General features: G+C 47.2%; 1 protein-coding gene across 2 annotated transcripts; it reads left to right on the top strand.

The window, feature by feature from the left end:
• Positions 1-8,981: 8,981 nt before the first annotated feature.
• Positions 8,982-23,634, top strand: RLBP1 (retinaldehyde binding protein 1). Of its 2 annotated transcripts, none has more exons than XM_069560288.1 (8): positions 8,982-9,234; positions 12,039-12,127; positions 12,376-12,504; positions 14,464-14,668; positions 16,526-16,704; positions 20,851-21,009; positions 22,638-22,748; positions 23,064-23,425. In XM_069560288.1, exons 2-8 carry the CDS (start codon positions 12,116-12,118, stop codon positions 23,220-23,222), a joined length of 954 nt encoding a protein of 317 aa, XP_069416389.1. In that variant the 5' UTR covers positions 8,982-9,234; positions 12,039-12,115; the 3' UTR covers positions 23,223-23,425. The 2 variants fall into 2 exon arrangements, with proteins under 2 accessions (XP_069416389.1, XP_069416387.1); XM_069560286.1 differs by having other exon boundaries at positions 8,984-9,234; positions 12,035-12,127; positions 23,064-23,634.
• Positions 23,635-25,401: the final 1,767 nt, after the last annotated feature.

Below are 25,401 nucleotides of genomic sequence, written 5' to 3'. Positions count from 1 at the left end.
CGCAAAGAGTTGGTCGCGATTTAGAGACCCAACCGGATTCTTGCATCTTCCTACACAGAGAAGAGCATTTAAGTCATTAACTTGAAATGGCTGGGGTTTTGTGTATGATCTGTTATCTTTCGACGTTCAGTTTGATGGATGGATTTCCCGCCCATCCATCCGCTGCAAAAAAATCTCATATATATCCTCCCTTAAGGGCTAGGTTGTTTCCTGGGTTATCGTTCTATGTAAGGTCCCTGGATAAAACTTAACTCACTTTTAGGTTGTGTATTTTTCTTTCAGTTGACAGCCCTAAAATGTAAGTCCCATGTGGCTAGGGGGGTTATTGCATGCAAAACCTCAGCATTTAGCACAAAGTCTGAGCTACAGTCTATGAAGTTGCAAGAGTCAGACAAGACTTGCAACTAAGCCACCACCACTGGCAAAGCAGTAAATATTTGTAAAATAACCAACTGACAGTAGAACAAAGAGCAGTGGAGGAGAGGTTTGAGAGCCTGTGTTAGGTTGAAGGGACAGCTTGTGCAAAGGGTCCAATGGCAACAAGCAAGCAAGCCCCCGGCTGGCTCAGGAGATGCAGGTGTTTTGGATGGAGGTGGAAAAGCAGTCTTTTTCACATCAGGAGCAAGTGAGGAACAGCTCAAGGGGAAGGGCATTATTGTATTCACTTTGCGGAATGATATTTCTGGCAGGTGAGTGATGCAGAGATTATTCAAAAGAGATGATGAAGGTGAGGAAGACTGAAGTCAGGATCCCCTTGCTGCTGCTGCGTCACTTCAGTCGTGTCCGACTCTGTGCGACCCCATAGACGGCAGCCCACCAGGCTCCCCTGTCCCTGGGATTCTTCAGGCAAGAACACTGGAGTGGGTTGCCATTTCCTTCTCCAATGCATGAAAGTGAAAAGTGAAAGTGAAGTCACTCAGTCGTGTCCGACTCCTAGTGACCCCATGGACTGTAGCTTACCAGGCTTCTCCGTCCATGGGATTTGCCAGGCAAGAGTACTAGAGTGGGTTGCCATCCCCTTAGGAGGCTCTAAATTGTCCTAAACAAAGGTGGTGGTGGCCCAGGCTTGGGAGAAGGTGGGAGGGGTTGAGGAATATTTAGGCTTGAGTGACAGGGGTGGAAGTGGGTGATACTGCCAATGAACTGACACACAGGGAAGGATGCAATTTTGAGGGTGATAATGTGGCTTTTAGACTTGGACTTGCCAAGTGTGAGACCATGGGGTGGCATTGGAAGGAATGCTAAGATGGGGGGGGTATTCAGTCTGGAGACTGACTCTCAGTCCCCAGGGGTGAAATGGATCTACTTGGCCAGTTCTGGAAGAAATATTGCTGCTGGAAGAGAACAATGCCTCTCAGCTGTCTACTACTTGCTCACAGCCCTTTGTAAGCACTTTATTACTTCTACCATATCCCTGGCCCAGTGTTGAACTGTGATGTGTGGCTAAAGAGGGCTTCCCTGGTGGCTCAAACGGTTAAGAACTCACCTACAATGCAGGGGACCTGGGTTTGATTCCTGGGTTGGGAAGATCCCCTGGAGAAGGGAATGGCAACCCATGCCAGTATTCTTGCCTGGAGAATCCCATGGAAAGAGGAACCTGGCAGGCTACAGTCTGTGGAGTTGCAAAGAGTCAGATACAACTGAGCGACTAAACACAAACACATGTGGCTAAAGCACAGCAGCTGAGTTGGAAGATTATTCCTGAGGGGACTCCCTTAGCTTTCCAAGGAAGAGAATTTACCTTGTGTTCTCCCCACAAAACCACCCTTCCAGGATGCTTCTGGGGAAGGGCCAACAGCCATGAATTTGTGTGTCTGTGTAGCTCAAACAGGCTCGTTTTCAGCTTCTATTTTTGCATTCCCAGGTGCACTTGCTGCATTGCCTGTTTAAGTATTTACCTACTGGCATTGACAACTAGAGGGGCTTGCCTCCTCTTTTTGCATGAACGTATCATCTGTATTTCCTATTAGTGCTCATGGGTGTTATGTATGCAAAGGACGAGAACAGACTTAGACTCATGACAGTTTTCCACCCCGGTGCAAACTTCCTTACTAAGCAACAAATCTTACCCATCTGCTTCAACCGCCTAGACTCCATACACTGGGCAGCTAGGCATACACTGATTCTAGAAAATACAGCCAGTTAAACACAGGTTTGCAACGTTGGAACTACATGTTTTGCAGACCTGGTTCATGTTTGGGTAATAATATTATAGCTGCTGATATTTGCAGGGCTCCAGAGAAAAAGTACAAATGGAGGCCCCCTGTCACTTCCCACTCAGTCCTGCAGTGTAAGGGCCTTCATATGCCTGCACGTGGACACTCAGTCTGAAAATCCACACATCTCTTCCTGAAAGCTGCCCTTGGCTACCCTTGACTACCTTTGGGCCCAGGGCTGTACACACTAACAGGTCCCCTCCGGGAAGGGTGAACTTAGGAAGAAGTCTGTATAGACTGAGCTTGGAGATGTTTGGGAAGGTATCCCAAGCATGGTCTAAAGAGGGTATGTGGGCTTCAGAGGATATACCCTTCAAGTTCCTTGGATTCATCATCATCAAAGAAGGGGGCCATTGAGGCACCACTAAGCCCAAGCACTCCAGTTGCCTGGGTTTAAGGATGACATTGCTTCAGGGAATAATCAAAGTAGCACATAAAAAAAAAAGTTTTTTTTTAGAAGAGGGAGCTTCCTTGGTAGCTCAGTGGTAAAGAATCCACCTGACAATGCAGGAGATGTGGGTTCAACCCCTGATCCTGGAAGATCCCACATGCCAGAAAGCAACTAAGCCAGTGAACCAAAACATTTGGACACCCAAATGTCCACCAACAGATGAATGGATAAACAGAATGTGGTATATCCATAAGCTGGAATACTATTCAGCCTTAAAAAGGGAATGAAATCCTATCACATGCTACAACATGGATGAACCTACAGGACATGTTAAGTGAAATAAGCCAGTCACAAAAAGACAAACACTGTATGATTCCACTCATATGAGGTATCTGAAGGAGACAAACTCCAAGAAAGAGAAATTAGAATGGAAGGGGCTTCCCTGGCAGTCTGGTGGTTGGGACTCTGAGCTTCCCCTGCAGGGAATGCGGGTTCAATTCCTGTTTGGGGACCTGAGATACCACATGTGGTGCAGCACACACACAAAAAAAGAAGGTAGATGGTGGTTGCCAGGGGCTGGGGAGAGGGGGGATTTGGGAGCTGTTGTTTAATAGGTGTAGAGTTTCAGTTTTATAAGATGAAAAACTTCTGAAGATCTGTTTCTCGACAATGTGAATGTACTTAACACTACTGAAGTGTATACTTAAAAATGGCCAAGGTTTGAAAAAGATATTACTATCTGGGAAGTTCAAAGGATTATTAAGAAGAACCAGCTGACTTCACTCTGAAGAAATTCTGATTTAGAAGGGCTTAAGTTCAGAGATTTAACAGCTCACTGTTTGTATTCCCAGTGTCTAGAGAAGCGGCACATAGTGGGTGCTTCAGATATTTGTTAAATGGGTGCAAAGTTATGAACACATCCTTAGAAAAATAGGTTTTTTAATTATTTCAATGAAATAAATTTCAAAATGAAAATTTTGACTTAGGGACTTCCCTTGTGATCTCTTGCGTGTGTAGTCACTTCAGCTGTGTCCAGCTCTGCAACCCCAGGGACCATAGCCAGCCAGGCTCCTCTGTCCATGGAATTTTCTCAGCAAGAGTACTTGTAGGTTGCCATGCTCTCCTCCAGGTTATCTTCCTGACCCAGGGATTGAAAGCTTGTCTCCTGAATTGCAGGCAGATTCTTTACCACTGAGCCACCAGGGTAGCCCCTCTGGTAGTCTAGTGGTTAAGGACTCAGCTTGCAATACAACGGGCACAGGTTCAATCTCTGATCGGGGAACAAAGATCCTACAAGCCTTGCAGTGTGGCAAAGAAATAAAATAGAGTTACCATAAAATCCAGCAATCCCACTCCTGGGCATACATCCAGACAAAACTATAATTCAAAATGATACATGCACCCAGATGTTCATTGCAGCACTATTTATGATAGCCAAGACATGGAAGCAAAATATATGTCCATCAACAGATGAATGGATAAAGAAGATGTGGTACATACACATTAATACAGTGGAATATTAGCCAAAAATAGAATGAAATCATGCCGTTTGCAGCAACATGGATGAATTGAGAGATTATCATACCAAGTTAAATAAGCCAGGCAAAACCAAATATCATATGATATCACTTATATGTGGACTCTTAAAAAAAAGTTTCAAATGAACTTATTTACAAAACAGAAGTCGACCCACAGACGTAGAAAACTAACTTACAGTTACCAAAGGGGAAAGAGGGAGAAAGGATAAATGAGGAGTTTGGGATTAACATAAACACACTACTATACACAAATAATCACCAAGGACCCACTGTATAGCACAGGGAATATATTCAGCATTTTGTGATAACTTACAAAGGAAAAGAATTTGGAAAAGAAATGGCCTATATTTGGCTTATATGGTGGCTCAGTGGCAAAGAATCCACCTGCCAACACAGGAGACACAAGTACAATCCTTGGGTTGGGAAGATCTGTTGAAGAAGGAAATGGCAACCCACTCCAGTGTTCTTGCCTGGGAAATCCCATGGACAGAGAAGCCTGATGGGCTACAGTCCACGGGGTCACAAAAGAGCTGGACATGACTTCACGGCTAAACACAGCAATATATATATATATATATATATATATATATATATATATATATATATATATATATATATACATATATATATATATATATATGAATCACTTTGCTTTACACCTGAAACTAACAGATTATAAATCAACTATTCTTCAATTTGAAAAAGAAAAAGCCATTGTCACCAATCTCAAGGCTTCAACACAGCCAATCTTCCCTAATTTAGTTTAACCATTTTTTCTTCGTGAAGATAATTTCAAAGTTTCCTATCTCCTCCTTTATGCTCAGCAGATGACCTGAACTTTATACCAAATCTTTAAATTCACGGTCATCAGCACAAATTCTTCTCTTTGGCTTCTTGTAGTGATGGGAGAGTGTTCAACCAAACTGGCTATATCTAGTACTTCTGCTGGAGCACTGAATCCTTTTCTCGTTCATCTTCTCAGCAAGAAACTCACTTACTGTCACTTCTCCCTCTCTGAACTTGGTCCTTGTTGTTGTTCAGTTGCTCAGTCGTGTCCGTCTCTTTCCCACCCCATGGACTGCAGCACACCAGGCTTCTCTGCTCTTCACTATCTCCCAGAGTTTGCTCAAACTCATCTTTATCCTCTCCCTTTCTGTGCCTTCCTTCCTATACACACTGCCATGACAAGATACCATAGACTGGGTGGCTTAAACAAGAGACTTTTTTTTCTCTCTCACAGTTCTGGAGGCTGAAAACGTGAGATCAAGGGGCTAGCTTGGTCAAGCTCTGGTGAGGACCCTCTTCCTGGCTTGCAGATTGGCCAATTTCTCATTATGTGCCTGAGGCCTTTCTCCACGTATTCACAGGGAGAGAGAGCAAGCAAGCTTGGCCTGGGTCTCTTCCTTTTCTAAATAAAGGCATTAATCCCATGACAAGGATCCCACTGGCAAGATCTTATCTAAATCTGATCACCTGTCAGAGACCTGGCCCTTACTACCAACACATCGAGGTTGGGACTTCAATGTAAGAACCTGGTGGGAGACACAAACATCCAATCCATAGCAAATACTTGTGTGTTTCTCTTTAGTGGTGGAAGTTAAAATCGACCTGCCATCTGAAAGCACCAATTGGTCTTTCCCTGTATTGTCGTGTTGCGTGCGTGTTCAGTCATGTCCGACTCTTTGAGACCCCGTGGACTGTACCAGGCTCCTCTGTTCATGGAATTTTCCTGGTAAGAATACTAGAGTGGGTTGCCATTTCCTACTCCAGGGGATCTTCCTGACCCAGGTATCAAACCCAAGTTGCCTGCAACTCCTGCATTGCAGGTGGATTCTTCACTGCTGAGCCGCCACATACTGTTAAACCTACTAATTTGAAAGTCTTTGAACAACATATTGGTTGATTTCACTCTTCTACTTCTCATTACTTTCATCTCTGGCACCTCCTTCTCCTCCACTGCCACAGGGCAGACCCTTTTTCATGGGATGAATGAGCATGCCTCTTGGAAACACCGGAGCTTTTTTTAAATAAAGATTTTAAAGTTTATTTTTAATTGAAAGATAAATGCTTTACAGAATTGTGCTGGTTTCTGCCAAACATCAACATGAATCAGCCATAGGTATACATATGTCCCCTCCCTCTTGAACCTCCCTCCCACCTCCATTCCCATCCCACCCCTCTAGGTCTTTAGAGAGCCTGGTTTGAGTTCCCTGAGTCAAACTGCAAATACCCATTGGCTATCTGTTTTACATATGGTAATGTATGTTTTCAAGTTACTCTCTACATACATCCCACCCTCTCTTCTTCCCCGTGTCCATAAATCTGTTCTCTATGTCTATGTCTAAGTGCAGGAGCTTTTTATTATTTATTTTAAATTATTATTATTATTTTTTGGCTACACTATGCAGCTTGCAGGATCTTTAGTTCCCTGACCAGGGACTGAACCAGGGCCCACGGTAGTGGAAGCATGGAGTCTTAACCATCGGACAGCCAGGGAATTCTGTGGAGCTTTTTAGAGCACAAGGTGACTGCCAGTCCTTGTGGGTCAGCCCACACTAGTTGAGGGACTCTCATCACCACTGTGTAATTTTAAGGAAGATGTAGAATGTCCCTCAACCTGGGTTTTCCCACTTCTCAAAGCTGGGGGGGTTGAGGCCTGGCCACTCGCTGGGGTCCTCCTTGGCCCAGGGGAATTAGTACTGACCAAGAGAGAATGGCAACGACCAGACTCTTGTCCCCAGAAGCTGCTCCCCAGAAGAGGAGGCCACATCACCTTCCCCAGGAGCTGGGGGCAGGTGTGACTTCCCTGGGCCGTCACACCAGTGTCACTCTCACTTCTGGAGAAGAGGGCAGCCTTATGCGATGAATAATGAGAGGGCTTTAGAGGAACCAGGACTTGACTCTTTTCCAGCTGTGTGGCTTTGGGCAGGTCCCCTCACCTCTCAGGACTCAGATTTCCCTGTTCTGTGAAAAGAGGGGATTTACTCTCTACTTCACATCAGAAAGGACTGGATCAGATAATGCTGCTAAAGCCCCTGCTGCAGTACAGAATGGGGCACGGCGAATGCAAGCCCCTCCCTCTGTGCCTCTAGCCTGGCAGAGAGAGCCAAGGAGCCCACAGGGTCTGCCAGTGCAGCCTGTGCAGGGCAGTGTCCCCACTCACACAGCGGCACCATTGTTCCAGCCAGAGAGGCTGGACGTGAACGTGACTCTTGGGAGCGGGGAGGGGCAGGGCAGAGGCACAGAAGGGCTGTGAGCAGAAGAATGCCACAGAAAGGTCTGCTCCTCACACAGGGCCTTGTGGCCTGTCGGCATCCTGAAAATCCCCACTCCGGTCAGGGCTGTGCCATCAACTCGAAAGTGTTCTTGGTAGAAAGGAATATTCCTCATGATGGAGTCCATCACCCAGTTTGTTTGTTTGTTTTGTAATTTGTATTATTATTTTTGGCTGTACCATGTGGCGTGCAGGATCTTCGTTTCCCCTACAGTGGAGGTGTAGAGTCTGAGCCACTGGACTGCCAGGGAAGTTCCCATCATCCAGCTCTGACACAGCCTCTTCTGCGGTCTCTGGGCTTCCCGGGGGCTCAGTGGTAAAGAATCTGCCTGCCAATGCAAGAGACTCAGGTTCGGTCCCTGGGTAGGGAAGAGACCCTGGAGAAGGAAGTGGCAATCTGCTCCAGGATTCTTGCCTGAAAAATTCCATGGACAGAGGAGCCTGGTGGGCTACAGTCCATGCGGTCGCAGAGTCGGACACGAACTGAGCACACATGCACGCTTCCGGGGTCTCTATGTTTCCTTCCCACTGGGCGGCTTGAGCTCTCACCACCGCCTCCTTCTATTATTGCCCTCACACTTTGTGAAGTGCCTGGGGGAGAAAAAGAAATCCAAGGACACATCTCTATCAGTTTGCTAAAGCTGCTGTAACAAAGTACTATAGACGGAGCGGCTTAAACAACAGAAATTCATTTTCTCACAATTCTGAAGGCTAGAAGTTTAAGGTCAAGATGTCAGCAGGGCTGGTTTCTTTTTTTTCTTCTTCTTCTTCTTGGTTATGCCACATGCGGCTTTTGGGATCTTAGTTCCTTGACCGGAAATGGAACCTGGGCCCTCACAGTGAAAGTGCAGAGTCCTAACCACTGGACTGCCAGGGAGTCCCCAGGGCTAGTTTCTTCTCAGACTTCTCTCCTTGACTCGCAGCTGGCGCCTTCTTCCTGGGTCTTCACGCCGTCTTCCCTCTGTGCGTGTCGGCGTCCGCGTTCCTCTTCTTATAAAGACACCAGTGATTTGGATTAGGGCCCACCGTGATGACCTCATTTTTCCATAATTACCTCTTGTAGCTCCAAATACAGTCCCTTTCTGAGATCCTGGGGAATAGGACTTCCTCTAATGATCTCCACTTCTCTGAGGAGGAAACAGAGTCACTCAGCGGTGAAGTCTCTTCTTGAAGCTAGAAGGTGCTGGAGGGGGGCAGTTTGGTTCCTAAGCAGGTTCTTATCACTGCACACCACTGCCTAGAAGTGGGTCAGCCTGGTCTTGTCCTTTCCCCATGAAGCCTTAACCAGTTTCCTTCCCCAGTGGGCCCTGCTCCCTGCCCTACCATGCTAGGCACTGCTGGGCTCAGGGAGAGGGTGACCAGCCCAGATTCTCTGCCACTGTCATTTCATCAATGATCACATTTCAATTTTCCCTCCGTCTCCAGCATGTCTTACCCTAGGGAGTGCTTCTCAGACCCCCTCTGCAATGAGAGAGAGGAAGGGGAGGAGAGAATGGGACTGACCCGGATCCCACCCCCATGGCCCGGCTTCCACATGGCTGAGCAGGAACTCCAGAGCAGTCACACACAAAGGAGGGCTTTGAGGGAGCTCTAGCCAGGCCCAAGCTGAGCCCCTCTCCCCCTTGGTGCGTCACTTGCCCCAATCTGGGCCTCCCTGTGAGCCTGATTTAAACGGAAACTGTGGGCCCTGAGAAGTTCCTTGTGACCCAGTAATCCCAGCCTGCTGACTGGACCACGCCCCCAGCAGAGGCAACCTCCAGGCTCCCGGAGGACACAGGCACCAGGTGTCCCAAGGAGGAGCTGCTAACTTGTCAGGTAAGTCAGTACCAGGGACCTGGCTGGGCCAGGAAGCTCAGGATTAGGGTGAGGAGTTTGTGGTGGGGAGACTACATTCCAGGCTGCCCCCAAAACTGAAACCAACTGGCCATTCTTCAGGTTGAGTCCGACCAACCTGATGGCAGATTTAGCAAATAAAAATATAGGATCCCAGTTAAATGTGAATTTCAGATGAACCACAAATACTTTTTTAGTGTAAGTATTTGTGTTGTCAGTCTTTGTAACCCCATGGACCATAGTCTGCCAGGCTCCTCTATCCATGGAATTTTTCAGACAAGAATACTAAAGTGGGTTGCCATTTCCTACTCCAGGGGACCTTTTCAACCCAGGGATTGAACCAGGGTCTCTTGCATCTCATGCATTGGCAGGTGGATTCTTTACCACTGGGCTACCTGGGAAGCCCTTTTTAGTATAAGTTATGTCCCAAATATTGTATGGCACATACTTAAACACTTCAGAACTTTTTTGTTCATCTGAAATTCATGTGTAATTGGACATTCTATATTTTATCTGGCAAGCCTAGATGGCAGGGAATAGCTTTAACATGAAGTGAGGGGTGGTTTTTTTTTTTCCATGTATACAACTCATAAATCAATAGTTTAAAATCACAGTTACTAGTTTAGACATATTTTATTTTTAATTTTTTGACCATGCACAGCATGTCAGATCTTAGTTCCCCAACCAGAGATCAAACCCACATCCCCTGCATTGACAGCGCAGAGTCTTAATCACTGGGCCATCAGAGAAGTCCCCTGGGCATATTTTATTTTATTTTTTAAAAAACCTTTTTATTTTGTATTGGGGCATAGTCAACTAACGATGTTGTGATGGTTTTAATTGAACAGGGAAGGAACTCAGCTATACATATACTCGTATCCATTCTCCCCCCAATTCCCCCCCCCATCCCTGGGCATATGTTAAAAAGAGTTGCTGTACTGACTTTAACCCTTCATTTCTAAGACCCTTGATCTTGTGATGATCTGCTTAACTCTCTGGGGGTGTCTAGCTACTGTCTCTCCCATCTGAGCCTCTCGCTCAGGGAGTTCTATTAGCCTTGCCATTTCTGTTCCAGCAAAACCGAAGTGAGAGCACAGTCGCATTTCAGTCTATCTTATATATCTTCCTGCATATTTGGAAGTCTATATCTCAGAAAGTTGACTTCGATTTTATTCCTGTTGGTGGATTACCGCCCCCCAGAACTTCCCTGTTCTGCTGGGGCTGTGGAGTGGGACAGGCAGGAGATGGAAGATCCTCAGATACTCCCTGGAATCTTCTAAGCCTCTCTCTGCAAGCTGGGGTAATGATCAGGATGGTGCTAAGAAAGAGAAGGGGAACTATGTTTCAGAGCAAAACACTGTGCTAGGTACCCTACAGAACTTATATGATCTTCATTACTACTCTGTTTGGTAGGTGTGGCTATTATCCCCAATTTGCAAATGAGAAAATGGAGGCTCCAAAAGGTTTTATTTGCCTAAAGTTACATGGGTGATAAATAACAAAGGCTGATTCAAACCTGGGTCTCTCTGACTCTAAAGTGTGGTTTTCTGTGACACCTGCTGTCCTAAGAGTTTGCCTGGAGATGTCTTGGCTCTAGGTGTCAAAAAAAAAAAGTCTTGGTGTCAGGCAGACATAGGTTCAAGTCCCACCTCTGCCACTAATCAACAGTGAACAGGTGACAGAACTGACCGACAGGAACCTGGTCGGAGGCAGGAGTGGAATGGTGATGGGCCTGGGGATGTTTAGGTAGGAGAGGGGAAAATGTGAAAATAGAATTGTCTCCAAAAATACTCAGCGGGATGTCATGTGGGCAAAGGATGAAATTTTTTCTGCTGGCCTCCCACTGCTTCTGTGTACATTATTTAATAAAATCTTCATAACCTTCTACCTCCCCTTTATAGGGGACAACCCCAATTCAGGTTAGATCACATCACTTGCAAGTGGAAGGACAGAATTTGAACCCAGATCTGACTTCTGCCACAACAGGCTGCCTCTTGGTGCTGATGGAAAGTAACAGCTTGGTCTTGAGTCCTGATCCCTGGCTATATCTGGCTGTGTGACCTTGGACAAATCACCTACTCTCCTGGGCCTGTTTCCTCTTATGTAAAATGGATATAATAATGCTGGCTCCCAGACAATGGATTTGAAAAGTGCACCACAAGGCACTGAACACACATCCAGTTATGGTTATATAACTAGCTATCATCCCTTCAGAGAGTGAATTCACTGGAATGAGGCCATTCACTAGGATGGGGAGTTTCTCAGGTGCCCCCTGGGACTGGAAAAAGAGGGACACAGATGGGAAGAGGGATTGCCTTATCCCTCAGTGACCATGTAACCAAGAATGGAAGCCTGTTCTAGTTTCTCCCTGGCTGGGCCATCTCATTTTAAGAACTGAAGTTCGAGGTATATTTGTGAGTGTTCCTTCTTAGAGGGGTGTTTCCCAAAGTGTAGCCTAAGAACCACCTTATTCAGGGCCACTGGGGGTGCTGCTTTGTTTTTTTTGACTGCACCACATGGCAGGTGGGATCTTAGTTTCCCAACCAAGGATTGAACCCGGGTCCCCTGAACTGGAAGCGCGAAGTCTTAACCACTGGATCATGAGAGAAGTCCCTGGGGTACTGCTTTAAAATACAGATGTCTGGTCCCCAATTCAGAGTCAGGCACACGGCCGAGGCATCTGTATGCTTAGCAAATGCCTCATGTTACTCTGATGCACTCAGAAGTCTGAGATTCATTGTTCTGAGACAATAACAGAAGAACCTCTCCATGTCTCCCCTAGAAAGGAGGCTGTCTTGAGAGGCCAGGACGGACGAAGTGGGCTCCTTCTTTGTCTGCAGCACTCCCATCTTCCAGAGACAGCATGTCAGAGGGGGTGAGTACCCCCGTGCCCTGGGGCTCCCCTCTGTCCACCTTCGCTCCTTCCTTCTCTTCCTCCCTGTTTCTCCGTTGTCTGCTCTCCTCAGGGTTATGGGCAGTCACCCCTCAAACCTCTCGGTGGTCCCTGACCCCCCCTGCAGGGAGGAAGTTCAACAGTGACCTTGGGCAAAAGCGCTAGCTTGGGGTCTGAGCAGACCCATTTGGCTGGCTTGCTCAGGCTGATGGGGGCTTCTCCCTCCTCAGGCGGGCACGTTCCGCATGGTCCCTGAAGAGGAACAGGAGCTCCGTGCCCAGTTGGAGAGGCTTACTACCAAAGACCATGGACCTGTCTTTGGCCCGTGCAGCCAGCTGCCCCGCCACACCTTGCAGAAGGTGAGGAGGCCTGGGGGTGTGTGAAGGGACAGGTAGGGAGGCAACAAGGGGGAATATATTGATTTATTTATTTGGCTGTGCCAGGTTAGTTGTAGCGTGTGGGATCTTTAGTTGTGGTATGCAGGAGTTGTTAGTCATGGTATGTGAGATCCAGTGCCCTGACCACGGATCGAACCTGGGTTCCTCTCATTGGGAGTACCAAGTCTCAGCCACTGGACCATCATGGTAGTCCCAACATAAGGGAATAGTGATAACATCCTCTCTCCTGTAGAAGGGGTCCAGTACCAGCCCTCTGGGTCATTCTGGACCTAAAGGAGTGACTTGTTCTAGGGGCTATTCTGAAAGTCAGGGCCATGGTAGCAATTGGGTCGACCAGATATCCAGGCCACCCTATTCTAAGACTATGGCATCTATAGCATTCCTTGAAACCAAGGCTGGGACATAAGGCTTCTGGACCAGGGATCATCCTGGACTCAGACATGAGGAACCCTGATTTGCAATGGCCTTAGAGAGCATGGACACAACTGCTGCCCCCAACTGAATAGGAAAGGGCCCAAGTCCTAATATCACAATGACTTCCAACTTGTTGTGTGATCTTGAGCAAACTGCTTTCCCTCTTTGGGTCTTGTCTTTGGTATCTATGAAAGAAGGTTGTCGGACCAGTTCAGAGATGATCAGACTGTGGCAGAGCTGGCCTGGGGTTGAGCTGGCCCTGGGCTCCTGGCTTCCATCTCTGCTCCCTGGGCATCTCAAGGGAAAGTTGCTTCGAGTTCCCCCAGACCTACATTCGCCCCTCATGCCATCCAAGGAAAGAACAGCCCCTGGCATGCTAAGGATTTCTCCAGGCTCATCCAAGGGGAGGAATGTGAGGGAGAGGGCAGGCTGCCATCTGACTGGTATCTTTAATTGTTTTTGTTAATTAATGGTATCTTTAATTTTGAGAAGATCAGAAATGAACCTGGGATGCAGCACAGTGAAGCAATTAACAGTTCAACCTGATCAGGAGTTTCGACTTCAACTCTTTTTACCTGGGTGATCTTGGGCAAGAATATCTCGACCTCTATGAGCTTCAATCTGCTCACCCTGAGAAATGAGGGATAAGAATACAACCTTCCTGTGATGGACTGTGGCCAAGATTTAAAAACATCATGTATTGGACTTCGGGGTCGTCCAGGGGCTAAGACTGCCCTCCCAGTGCAGAGGAACGAGTTCTATTCCTGGTCAAGGGAACTAGGATTTCAGATGCCCCAACTAGGAGTTCGAATGTGTGTGTGTCAGTCTCTCAGTCATGACCAACTCTTTGCAACCCCATGGCTCCTGAGGGCTGCAACTAAGACCCAGAGCAGACAAATCAATACATTAAAAAAAAAAAAAAGTATCTACAGGACTTCAGTTCAGTTCAGTCGCTCAGTCGTGTCCGACTCTTTGCGACCCCATGAATCGCAGCACACCAGGCCTCCCTGTTCATCACCAATTCCCGGAGTTCACTCAAACTCGTGTCCATCGAGTCAGTGATGCCATCCAGCCATCTCATCCTCTGCCGTCCCCTTCTCCTCCTGCCCCCAATCCCTCCCACCATCAGAGTCTTTTCCAATGAGTCAACTCTTCGCATGAGGTGGCCAGAGTACTGGAGTTTCAGCTTTAGCATCATTCCTTCCAAAGAACACCCAGGACTTAGCAGTGTGCTAATTCAGGGCTCCAGTAAGCATAGGCTGTTGTGGTTAGAAACATTTAGACCTTTGGCTGTCTCCTGCAAACAAACCCAGGATGAGCAGTTTGACCTAATTTTCTCCAAATATAATGGACAGTCTGAGGGGCTGCCAGTGCTGATGCTCTCGTGGGCAGAGGAGCGATGGCACTACCTGCCGTGCCCTCTGCCCGTCAGCCGGTCTGGCACCGGAAGGAGACTCCCAAACCGCGCCTACCTGACTTTGTGCCTGCACCCCGCCCCTGCTCCAGGCCAAGGATGAGCTGAATGAGAAGGAGGAGACCCGGGAGGAGGCAGTGCGGGAGCTACAGGAGCTGGTGCAGGCGGAGGCAGCCTCGGGGCAGGAGCTGGCCGTGGCCGTGGCGGAGAGGGTGCAGGGAAAAGACAGCGCCTTCTTCCTGCGCTTCATCCGCGCGCGCAAGTTCGACGTGGGGCGCGCCTACGAGCTGCTCAGAGGTGAGGCCCCAGGAAGGTTGTGGGGGTTGGGGAGTGGGAGGGGAAGGTCATGAGGGTGGCGTGGACCCTCATCCAGGCACTGAGGAGACTGGCCACTCCACCTCCCTCCCATGCTCTATGAAGTGACTGTATCTGAGCCTCCTTCTCCTCATCTGTAAAATGGGTTTGTGAACTGAATAGTCTCGAGATCCTTTTCAGTTCAGACAAATGCGTGAGTCTGGCAGGACCAGATTCCTGGAGATCCGGCCCCTCTTTCCACTCTCAAAGAGTAGAACTTAGCCACCCAAACTGGGAGCCCAAGATGCGAGAGCTTCCTCTCCAACCCCTGCTCCCTCCTCGCCCCCACCGGCCCCTCCTAGGCTTTGGCTCTGGAGTGCTGCATGGAAGGTGGGTATGGGCCTGATTCCTCGCAGGTACTCAAACCTCGCAAAGAGTGGAATCGAAGATGGTGCCTGCCCTGGGAGTGAGCCTGGAGGAGGGAACCTCCCTGGCCAGGACAGTGTCCTAAGGGAATCAAGTCTTTGGTGCTGTTGGAGGGAACGGTGTCTGAGCAGGCGCTCAGCAGCCTAATGATTCTCCTTCTTCTTAAAAAAATTTTTTTTCACTATTCCTTTTGGGTTTTTTTTGGCTGTGGGATCTTAGTTCCCCCCCCCCCCCCTCCATCCTAGATATCCACCAGTGCCCCCCTGCAGTGGGAGCCTAGAATCTTAACCACTGGACTGCCAGGAAAGTCCTTCTCCTAACTCCTTCCTTCCTTCTACAAATGTTAATTCACTGCTGCTCTGTGCCAACAGCTGTTTCAGGCCAAAGGATGCAGCCGAGAACAAGGTAGACAAGAACTGTCCGTCCTCGTGGGTCTGATAGTTTACTGGTAGAAATAGCAAACCAGACGAACAAAAATATACAGAGAAAAACAAGAGGTGGATATAAAGGATTGAGGGGTTGAAGTTTTAGGTGAAATGATTAGGAAGGCTCTAGTGCAAAGGAAACTTTCAAAGAAAAACTAGAAAGAAGTGCGATGCCCGAGGAGAGAGCAATAAGGCAGAGGGTACAGCAAGGACAAACACTAGGTGGTGGGTGCCTGGGGTGTTGGAGGAACAGCAAGGAGGTCAGTGGCTTTCCCTTGGCAAATGCCTCCCAAACTCCTCTGTGGGCCTGGCACCTCCAGGGTCTGGTGGAGGAGACAACCGCAGAGAAGAAGGGACCCATTCAGGATGGCTCAGGATGGGGTTGGTGGAAGTTCCGCTGAAATTAGAAGGGACCTCTGTGTCCTACCTGGGGTTTGGATTTTATCTGGGGGTCATTTCCCGACCCCTGCTCAGCTAACCCTGTGCCCAACTGAAACACCTGTGCTTCTACTTGTGGGAAAGAGAAAAATAACCAGTAGCAGCTGTCCTATGATTTAGGATTATACCTTACGTTTGTACAGTTTACTAATGGCATTCATACCTGGAAAAATTCATGCATTTTTTCTCTTTTTATTTTGTATTAGGATATAACCAATTAACAGCATTGTGATAGTTTCAGGTGGTCAGCAGAGCAACTCAGCCATCCTTCCCCCTCAGCTCCTCTCCCATCCAGGCTGCCACACAACTTTGAGTATAGTTCTCTGTACTAGACTGTAGTGTACCTGGAATCTTGTTTGATTACCACAGCAACTTGGCGAGATAGGCTAGTATTATCCTCCTATCTTTTGGAGGGGAAACTTGGGGCACAGAGAGGTTGAGTACCCTGCCGGGTTATATACAGCATGTAGATGAGGAGCCAGGCAGGAGCCCAGGTCTCTGCATGCCCACCATGTGCCACCCCGGGAGGGGCTGGCTCCCTGAGGGGCTTCCTCTGCTCCCCCTCTGCCAGGCTACGTGAACTTCCGGCTGCAGTACCCAGAGCTCTTCGACAGCCTGTCCCTGGAGGCCATCCGCTGCACCGTTGAGGCTGGCTACCCTGGTGTCCTCTCCACTCGGGACAAGTATGGCCGGGTAGTCATGCTCTTCAATATCGAGAACTGGGACTCTGAAGAAATCACCTTTGATGAGGTCAGTGGGGGCTCGCCTGGTTCCCTGCCACCCTCTGGGTTGGGTTCCCTTCTCTAGATCTGGTCTCCACTGGAACCTCATTCCCGGCTCCCCAGGAGGCAAGGTTTGTGAGGGAATGTCTGGTAAACTCATGGCACCAAGCCCTTTCCAGGCAGGAAGAGAAGTCCGTGGATGTGCCGTGGCAGCTAGAAAACCCAGCAGCTTTGCAGGCAGGGCCCACTGGCCAGTACATGGCTGCCCCCTGCATCCCTACCGAATGGGAGTGACAGTTGTGGGCCATGAGCTGGGACCAACCCTGCCAAATGCTGAAAGCTGAGAGCAACACAGAGAATAGGGCTTAGTGGACTGTGGATGGGAGAGATTCTGGAAAGCATGGGTTCCAATCTGTTAAGCGCCTGAGTTCTTTGCATTTGTGTATGTGTGTGATTTCACTTGCCAAGCCCTTAAGAGAGCTGTCATAGTTGGGGATATAGGGTTCATCTGGGGAGGATGTTGGCATGTGCCACCAAGCCTTAAAGAAAATGTACAAACTTATTTTAGAAAATGCCATCTAGTTGTCACAACAACATGTATTTAAAAGTTCATCTTTCCCCCCAGTGACTTGAGATGCCATCTTTATCATATTCTGCATCTTCATAGGTACTTGGATCTAATTCTGGACTTTCTACTCTGTACCATCGGTCTGTCTTTTCATGCTCCACACTACTTTAATTATAGAGACAGTATCAGCTCAGTTTAGTTCAGTCACTCAGTCATGTCCAACTCTTTGTGACCCCATGGACTGCAGCATGCCAGGCCTCTCTGTCCATCACCAGCTCCAGGAGTTTGCTCAAACTCATGTCCATTGAGTCAGTGATGCCATCCAACCATCTTATCCTCTGTCGCCCCCTTCTTCTCCTGCCTTCAATTTTTCCCAGCATCAGGGTCTTTTCAAATGAGTCAGTTCTTCACATCAGGTGGCCAAAGTATTGGAGTTTCAGCTTCAACATCAGTCCTTTCAAAGAATATTTCAGACTGATTTCCTTTAGGATGGACTGGTTGGATCTCCTTGTAGTCCAAGAAACTCTTGAGAGTCTTCTCCAACATCATAGTTCAAAAGCATCAATTCTTTGGTGCTCAGATTTTTTTTATAGTCCAACTTTCACATCCATACATGATTACTGGAAAAACCATAGCTTTGACTAGACGGACCTTTGTTGGCAAAGTAATGTCCCTGCTTTTTAATATGCTGTCTAGGTTGGTCATAACTTTTCTTCCAAGAAGCAAGCATCTTTTAATTTCATGGCTGCAGTCATCATCTGCAGTGATTTTGGAGCCCCCCAAAATAAAGTCTGTCACTGTTTCCACTGTTTCCCCATCTATTTGCCATGAAGTGATGGGACCAGTGGATGAAGCACAAGCTGGAATCAAGATTCTGGGAGAAATATCAATAACCTCAGATATGCAGATGAAAGAGCCTCTTGATGAAAGTGAAAGAGGAGAGTGAAAAAGTTGGCTTAAAGTTCAACATTCAGAAAACTAAGATCATGGCATCTGGTCCCATCCCTTCATGGCAAATAGATGGGGAAACAGTGGAAACAGTGGCTGACTTTATTTCTGGGGGCTCCAAAATCACTGCAGATGGTGACTGCAGCCATGAAATTAAAAGATGCTTACTCCTTGGAAGAAAAGTTATGACCAACCTAGACAGCATATTAAAAAGCAAAGACATTACCTTACCAAGAAAGATCCATCTAGTCAAGGCTATGGTTTTTCTAGTAGTCATGTATGGATGTGAAAGTTGGACTACAAAGAAAGCTGAGCACCAAAGAACTGATGCATTTGAGCTGTGGTGTTGGAGAAGACTCTTGAGAGTCCCTTGGACTGCAAGGAGATCCAATCAGTCCATCCTAAAGGAGATCAGTCCTGAATGTTCATTGGAAGGACTGATGTTGAAGCTGAAACTCCAATACTTTAGCCATCTGATGCAAAGAACTGACTCATTTGAAAAGACCCTGATGCTAGGAAGGATTGAAGGCAGGAGGAGAAGGGGATGACAGAGGATAAGATGGTTGGATGGCATCACTGACTCAATGGACGTGAGTTTGGGTAAACTCCAGGAGTTGGTGATGGACAGGGAGGCCTGGCATGCTGCAGTCCATGGGGTCACAAAGAGTTGGACACAACTGAGTGACTGAACTGAACTGATGGGACCAGATGCCATGATCTTAGTTTTCTGAATGTTGAGCTTTAAGCTAGCTTTTTCACTCTCCTCTTTCACGTTCGTCAAGAGGTTCTTTAATTCTTCTTCGCTTTCTGCCATAAGGATGGTATCATCTGCATATCTGAGGCTATTGATATTTCTCCCAGCAATCTTGATTCCAGCTTGTGCTTCATGCAGCCCAGCATTTCTCATGATGTACTCTGCATATAAGTTAAATAAGAAGGGTGACAACATACAGGCTTGACGTACTCCTTTCCCTATTTGGAACCAGTTTGTTATTCCATGTCCAGTATAGAATGTTTAATATCTGTTGGGATTAGGTCTGTCCTTAATGCTTCTCTTTTTCAAGTCTTTTCTAGCTATTCTTGCATGTTTACCCTCCCTAAAACAATTAGAATTAACTTGTTTAGCTCTAGGAGAAATGTCAGGAGATTTTTATTGGAGTAACATTAACATAAATAACAAACGAGGAGAATCAGTGTCAGTATGAAAGCAACATCTATGGCCAGTGGCACCATCCACAAAAAGGGGGTGCCTTCCCTTTTATGAATACATTTTGAGCTTCCAGAAGTTTTTCAGTTTTCAATCCTTACGCACATTTGTCGTTAAAGTATTTATTTTACTGTTTTTGCTATTAGTCAAACTTTCTCTGCCATGATATCTCCTACTTGGTTATTTTTTGCATCTATGAAGATTATTGTTTTTGTCTCTTAGTTTCATATCCTAGTATTTTTACTGAATTTTCCTGTTACTTATGTTAGTCATATACAGATTTCCTAAGAATGTTATCATAATATCTGTAATTAGAGGAAATTTTTCTTTTCCTTTTCTAGTTCTTATGCCCCTGAATAAAACAAAAACAAAACAAACCAACAATGAAAAAACTTGAATGCATTGGTCAATACTTCTTTGGTGGGGGAAGTAAGCGTGCTTATTGTGTTCCTGATCCTGCTAGGAATGCCTGTAGTGTCTGCTACTGAATAAGATATTGGTTTTAGGACTGAAGCATACATGTATTGTTAAGGAAGAGACTTACAAATTTTTTTTTTCTGATTACATAAGTGATACCACTCATTTTAGAAAATACAAAAAAAAAAATCACAAATTTAAAATCATCCAGAATTCTACCATCCAGAGATTTCTACCGCTGACATTCTTCCAAGTCTATTTTTTGGAGAAACCTAGAAATATACACGCATGCAAATGCATACAGGCGTACACATTTTTTCTTATAAACATGGATCGTATTCTACAATAATATACCATGAATGGATATCTTTCTGTATCATTAGTCTTATATATCACTGTTCCAGAATACCCCGTGGTGTGAATATACCATAATTTCACCAGTCCCTTATTGCTGGACATGTAGGTTGTTCTGCTGTTGCAATGGTATAAGGATAGACACTGTGGCATCTAACCATGGATATGATGCTGAAGATTATTTGATTATTTTCTTGGGATGCATTCAGAGAGGTGGACTGTCCCAGCTCCAAGCCTGTGACAGATTACCTCTAATTTGCTCACTGGTATAGCTCTTCCCTTAAGACCGTTTTAAAAATTTTCTTTCTTTTGGCTGTGCTGGGTCTTCACAGCTGTGCAGGCTTTTCTCTAGTTGCGGAGAGCGGGGGCTACTTTCCAGTCGCAGCGTGCAGGCTTCTCATTGCAGGGGCTTCTCTTGCTGTGGAGCACAGGGTCTAGGCGCACAGGCTTCAGTAGTGTGGCTCCCGGGCTCTAGCGCTCAGCCTTAGTAGTCATGGCGCAAGAGCTTAGTTGCTTTGTGGCAAGTGGGATCTTCCCAGACCAGGGACCAAACCTGAGTCTCCTGCATTGGCAGGTGGATTCTTTACCACTGAACCACTAGGGAAGCCCTCCTCTTAGGACCTTGAGTCTTAGCTGTCCTTATGGCTTGGATCTTACAGCCCATTCACTTTGTGCCCAAGATCTTGCAGGCATACTGCTTCATCCTGGAGAAGCTACTGGAGAATGAGGAGACTCAAATTAATGGCTTTTGCATCATTGAGAACTTCAAGGGCTTCACCATGCAGCAGGCTGCCGGACTTCGGCCTTCCGATCTCAGAAAGATGGTGGACATGCTCCAGGTGAGGCCTCAGAACTCTGTCCTGCAGGAGCCTGTCATGGGTCGGGAGACTGAGGCAGGGCCCGGTTTTCTGGTTTAATGATGCTGGATAATCACAACCCCAACCACAAACACTTCACTGTGGTCCACACTTTGCCACGTATTCACGTTCATCAGTTCATTTACTCTTTAAAAACATTCTCTCCCTGTTTCGCTGCTTCATTTTACAAACCTGGAAACCTAGGCTCAGAGATTTGAGTGACTTCTCAAGGTCACACAGCTATCAAGGGCAGAGGTGGGACTTGAACTACACCTTCTGACCTGGAATCCCCTTCTCTGTCCCCTTTTGTCATGCTGTCTCCCTCTGCATGTGACTTTATCCTGAGAAAGAGACAGCACTAATGCCCCATGACAACTCACTCCTGTATACTGTTGTATCTGAAATCCTTTTTTAGAATGAAAACATTGACAGACTTTATTTTCTCGGGCTCCAAAATTGCTGCAGATGGTTACTGCAGCCATGAAATTAAAAGACGCTTGCCTCTTGGAAGAAAAGCTATGACCAAACTAGACAGCATATTAAACAGCAGAGACATTACTTTGCCAACAAAGGTCCATCTAGTCAAAGCTATGTTTTTTCCAATAATCGTGTATGGATGTGAAAGTTTGACTGTGAAGAAAGCTGAGCACCGAAGAATTGATGCATTTGAACTGTGGTGCTGGAGAAGACTCTTGAGAGTTTCTTGGACTGCAAGGAGATCTAACCAGTCAGTCCTAAAGGAAATTCATTGGAAGGACTGATGCTAAAGCTGAAGCTCCAATACTTTGGCCACCTGATGTGAAGAACTGACTTATTGGAAAAGACCCTGATACTGGGAAAGATTAAAGGCAAGAAGGGAAGGGGACGACAGAGGATGAGGTGGTTGGATGGCATCACCGACTTGATGGACACGAGTTTGAGCAAGCTCCAGGAGTTGGTGATGGACAGACAGGGAGGCCCAGCGTGCTGCAGTCCATGGGGTTGCAAAGAGTTGGACACGACTGAGTGACTGAACTGAACTAAACTGAATCTAATCTTAAATCTGCTTTGCCTTGGAAAGGAGAGATGGGAGGTAAGGGTCACGGGAGGGGATGGAGGACAATTGTTGTTCAGTCACTTAGTCATGTCCAGCTCTTTGTGACCCCATGGACTGCAGCTTACCAGGCCTCCCTGTTCCTCACCATCTCCCCGAGATCATCCAAACTCATGTCCATCGAGTCAGCGACACCATCCAGCTATCTCATCCTCTGTCGTCCCCTTCTCCTCCTGCCTTCAATCTTTCGCAGCATCAGGGTCTTTTCCAATGAGTCAGCTCTGCGCATCAGGGCAATAAGGTACGACAATAGCGTCCCTCTGGTCTATCACAGCTTGTAGTCTACTCAGCAGGCAAGTGGATTTGAAAAAACTCGGTCACCTAAAAGCCAAGCAAGGCTACCTTTCCATTTCCACTCCACCTAATGACAGTCTTGTGCATCAGCAGGAAGAGGGTTGGGCTGCTTCTGGGGCATCCTTCTGTCCTGTGTCATGGGGAGGGGCAGTGTAGTGGGAAAGTGAGTGGGAACCTTTGAGGTCATGGGGCTGTGTGGTGGGGGTGCTGTCTGTCCCTGCAGGATTCCTTCCCAGCTCGGTTCAAAGCCATCCACTTCATCTACCAGCCCTGGTATTTCACCACCACCTACAATGTGGTCAAGCCCTTCTTGAAGAGCAAATTGCTCCAGAGGGTGAGTGCATAGCTGTACAGGGAAGGTGCCCACTGATCGTCTGGTGTATGGGTGAATGAGTGAATGGGCTTGTAGCAGGAAAGGGTTCAGGAGACAAGAGGGATGAGGGTGGGGGAGGAGGGAACCCCACCTCCTTGGGCTCTGTATGAAGATTCGGAGCCAAGTGGATCCCATGGACAGCACAGCAAGGAGGACTTTTGAGGATATCACCAGGCAGAGATGGCATGCGTGCCTTTGTCCTCCTGTTCCTCTTCTCCCCCACCCTCATCCTAGGGTACCCCCTTGCTCAGACCCATTTCCTCTGCTTCCTTGCAGGTATTTGTCCATGGAGAAGACCTCTCTGGCTTCTACCAGGAGTTTGACGAGGACATCCTGCCCTCCGACTTTGGGGGTACGCTGCCCAAGTATGATGGCAAAGCCGTAGCTGAGCAGCTCTTTGGTCCTCGGGACCAAACTGAGAACACAGCCTTCTGAGAACATCTCCTGCCATCTGACCTGTAGTTAGCATCCTTAGGCCTCTCCTCAACTGCCCTGGACCCAGAATGCTGTGAAAAAGGGCTTCCTGGGGTGACTGTGGTTTCTCTGAACCTTCCTAAGTTTGGGCGAACTCAGATGTCATTCTCCTCCCAAGCTGGGGGCCAATAAAAAAAGCAGGGGAATTTCCTGAACATGAAAAAGTGAGGATAGTTCTATTTCTACTACCCCTGAAGCTTTAGGACAGACTTGGTATGGGGTTGAGTTTCAAAGACTCTAATCAAGCTTCTGAATGATTTCCTTTGTAATAGAGTTTTACTGTTTAGGATCTGTGAAAATAGGCAAGGAGTCTGGTTTTAAAGGTCTCTTCCTCCCTAAAAATACAAAAAATAAAAGACAAAAGAGGAGTAAAGTAAAAGTGTTAGTTACTCAGCCCAAATGAGGAGGGATATGAGTCCAGAGGATCTGGCAAGTATAGTGACCTTAGTGGCTGGTAGGCAGGTGAAAGGTTTTCCGTGTTGAGTTATGGGGTGGAGGCACTCTTGACGTGGCTCCATTTTGGGGTGGTTGGGTCCTCCTCCTCTGATGTATGCAGTGATGGTCAGGAGCTTGGACCTCCTTCCAGGGTGGCAGTTGTGTCCCCCTCCTTCTGTCTGTGGAGTCCCTCCACCAAAGCTGTCTGTTCCAGACCCCTTGCCTCCACGGATGGTTTTGCTTAGATTTACAGATAGTGTCTTCTCTGAGCACTCTCCCAGTCCTCAAGTTATATGGTGAAAGCTCTTCTTTGTCTGCAGTCTCACCCTACAGCAGTGAGCTTCTACTTTCAAGCTTTGCATATTTAGACAAGCATAAATGCTTTTCTTTCTGTGGAGCTGGCTTTCCTCAAAGCATCTGGTGATTTCTGAATGTGTGCTGGGCATGTTGCACCCTCCTGGGGAAAGTCTGGCTTCTTCTGGGCATGGGGCTCAGAGGCACTGACTGATTCTTCTCCCAAGGTCCTGCACTGACCTTCCCACTCAGACAGACCCTTGTTCCTGTTATCCAGCTTGTGGTGACGGGTGAGGATCGACTGGCCTGGCTGTTCTCACTGAGGTGCCTCAGTGCTCATCCCAAGACTGCCTTGCTCCTGCTCCTTCTGAGCACGAATCACCCTGGTGTTGTACACACCGTTTGGTGCAGGACCGTCACCTGTGGGTTCAATCCAGTGCCCTCTGCTTTCATGCCTTTGGAAATTCCTCTGGAGCCGCTGAATTCTCTTTCTTGTTTCCCAGTGTGGCTGTGTACATGTACCCCTATATGTGGCTGTGTATATATATGCATTCAGTCCTTGTATCTTTTCTTTCATTTCTGGGGTTTGTAGTGTATACTCATCACCCGAGTAACTTTCTCCTTTATCACTTTCACAGTCAACAATCTCTATTTTCTTAAATGATATACATATAACCTCAGAGCTGGAGGAAGAATCTCAGGAAGTTATTATGGGTGGCTGACCAGTGAAGAGGGTTCCCTGGTGGCTCAGTGGTAAAGAATCTACCTGCAATGCAGGAGACCTAGATTTGATCCCTGGGTTGGGAGGATCCCCTGGAGGAGGGCATGGCAACCCACTCTAGTTTTCTTGCCTGGAGAATCCCATGGACAGAGGAGGCTTGGCGGGATACAGTCCCTGGGACTGCAAAGAGTCAGATATGACTGAAGTGACTGAGCAAGCATACACGACCAGTGAGGATTTCTCCCAAACCTTTCTTCAAATCCTTTAAAACCTTTGAAGCCTTTCCAAATCAAACTTTACATGGAACTCTAGTATTAAGCCTGAAAAGAGTGGAGCTGCCCTGATGATTGAAGAGGGCTCTGCAGCTTCATCCCCAAGAGATCTAGAATATCTGGAGCTAAGAAGGCTGTGTCCAGGGTGAGGACAGAAGCATACTGTGGGGGGCAAGTGATAGGAGAATGGGGCTTGTATTTGCCAAGATAGAGGGCACTGGTGAGTCGATAGTACAGGGGTTGGTAGAGGCGGGGAGAGGATGAGGCTGAGCTGAAAAGATTAAAGGAATGAGCTTAGTTAAAGCTTTCAAGCTAAACTTATAATTGTTTTGCAGAAGACTTGTGTCCCAGATTTGAGGAAAACCCTGGCTGATTCCTCTTGGATGACTCCCTTCTTTCCCCTGGTCCCTTATTGCCA

This window comes from Ovis canadensis, chromosome 18 (genome assembly GCF_042477335.2).
Source record: "Ovis canadensis isolate MfBH-ARS-UI-01 breed Bighorn chromosome 18, ARS-UI_OviCan_v2, whole genome shotgun sequence".
Lineage (NCBI taxonomy): Eukaryota > Metazoa > Chordata > Mammalia > Artiodactyla > Bovidae > Ovis > Ovis canadensis.
The sequence above is the reverse complement of the archived record's forward strand: the minus strand, read 5'-3'. Positions and strand labels throughout refer to the sequence as shown.

Excerpts from the sequence above, each read along its gene's own strand:
- RLBP1 (XM_069560286.1), top strand. Across the intron at positions 16,705-20,850 it reads AAGAAATCACCTTTGATGAG|ATCTTGCAGGCATACTGCTT; the intron begins GTCAGTGGGGGC and ends TTTGTGCCCAAG. Across the intron at positions 21,010-22,637 it reads AGATGGTGGACATGCTCCAG|GATTCCTTCCCAGCTCGGTT; the intron begins GTGAGGCCTCAG and ends CTGTCCCTGCAG.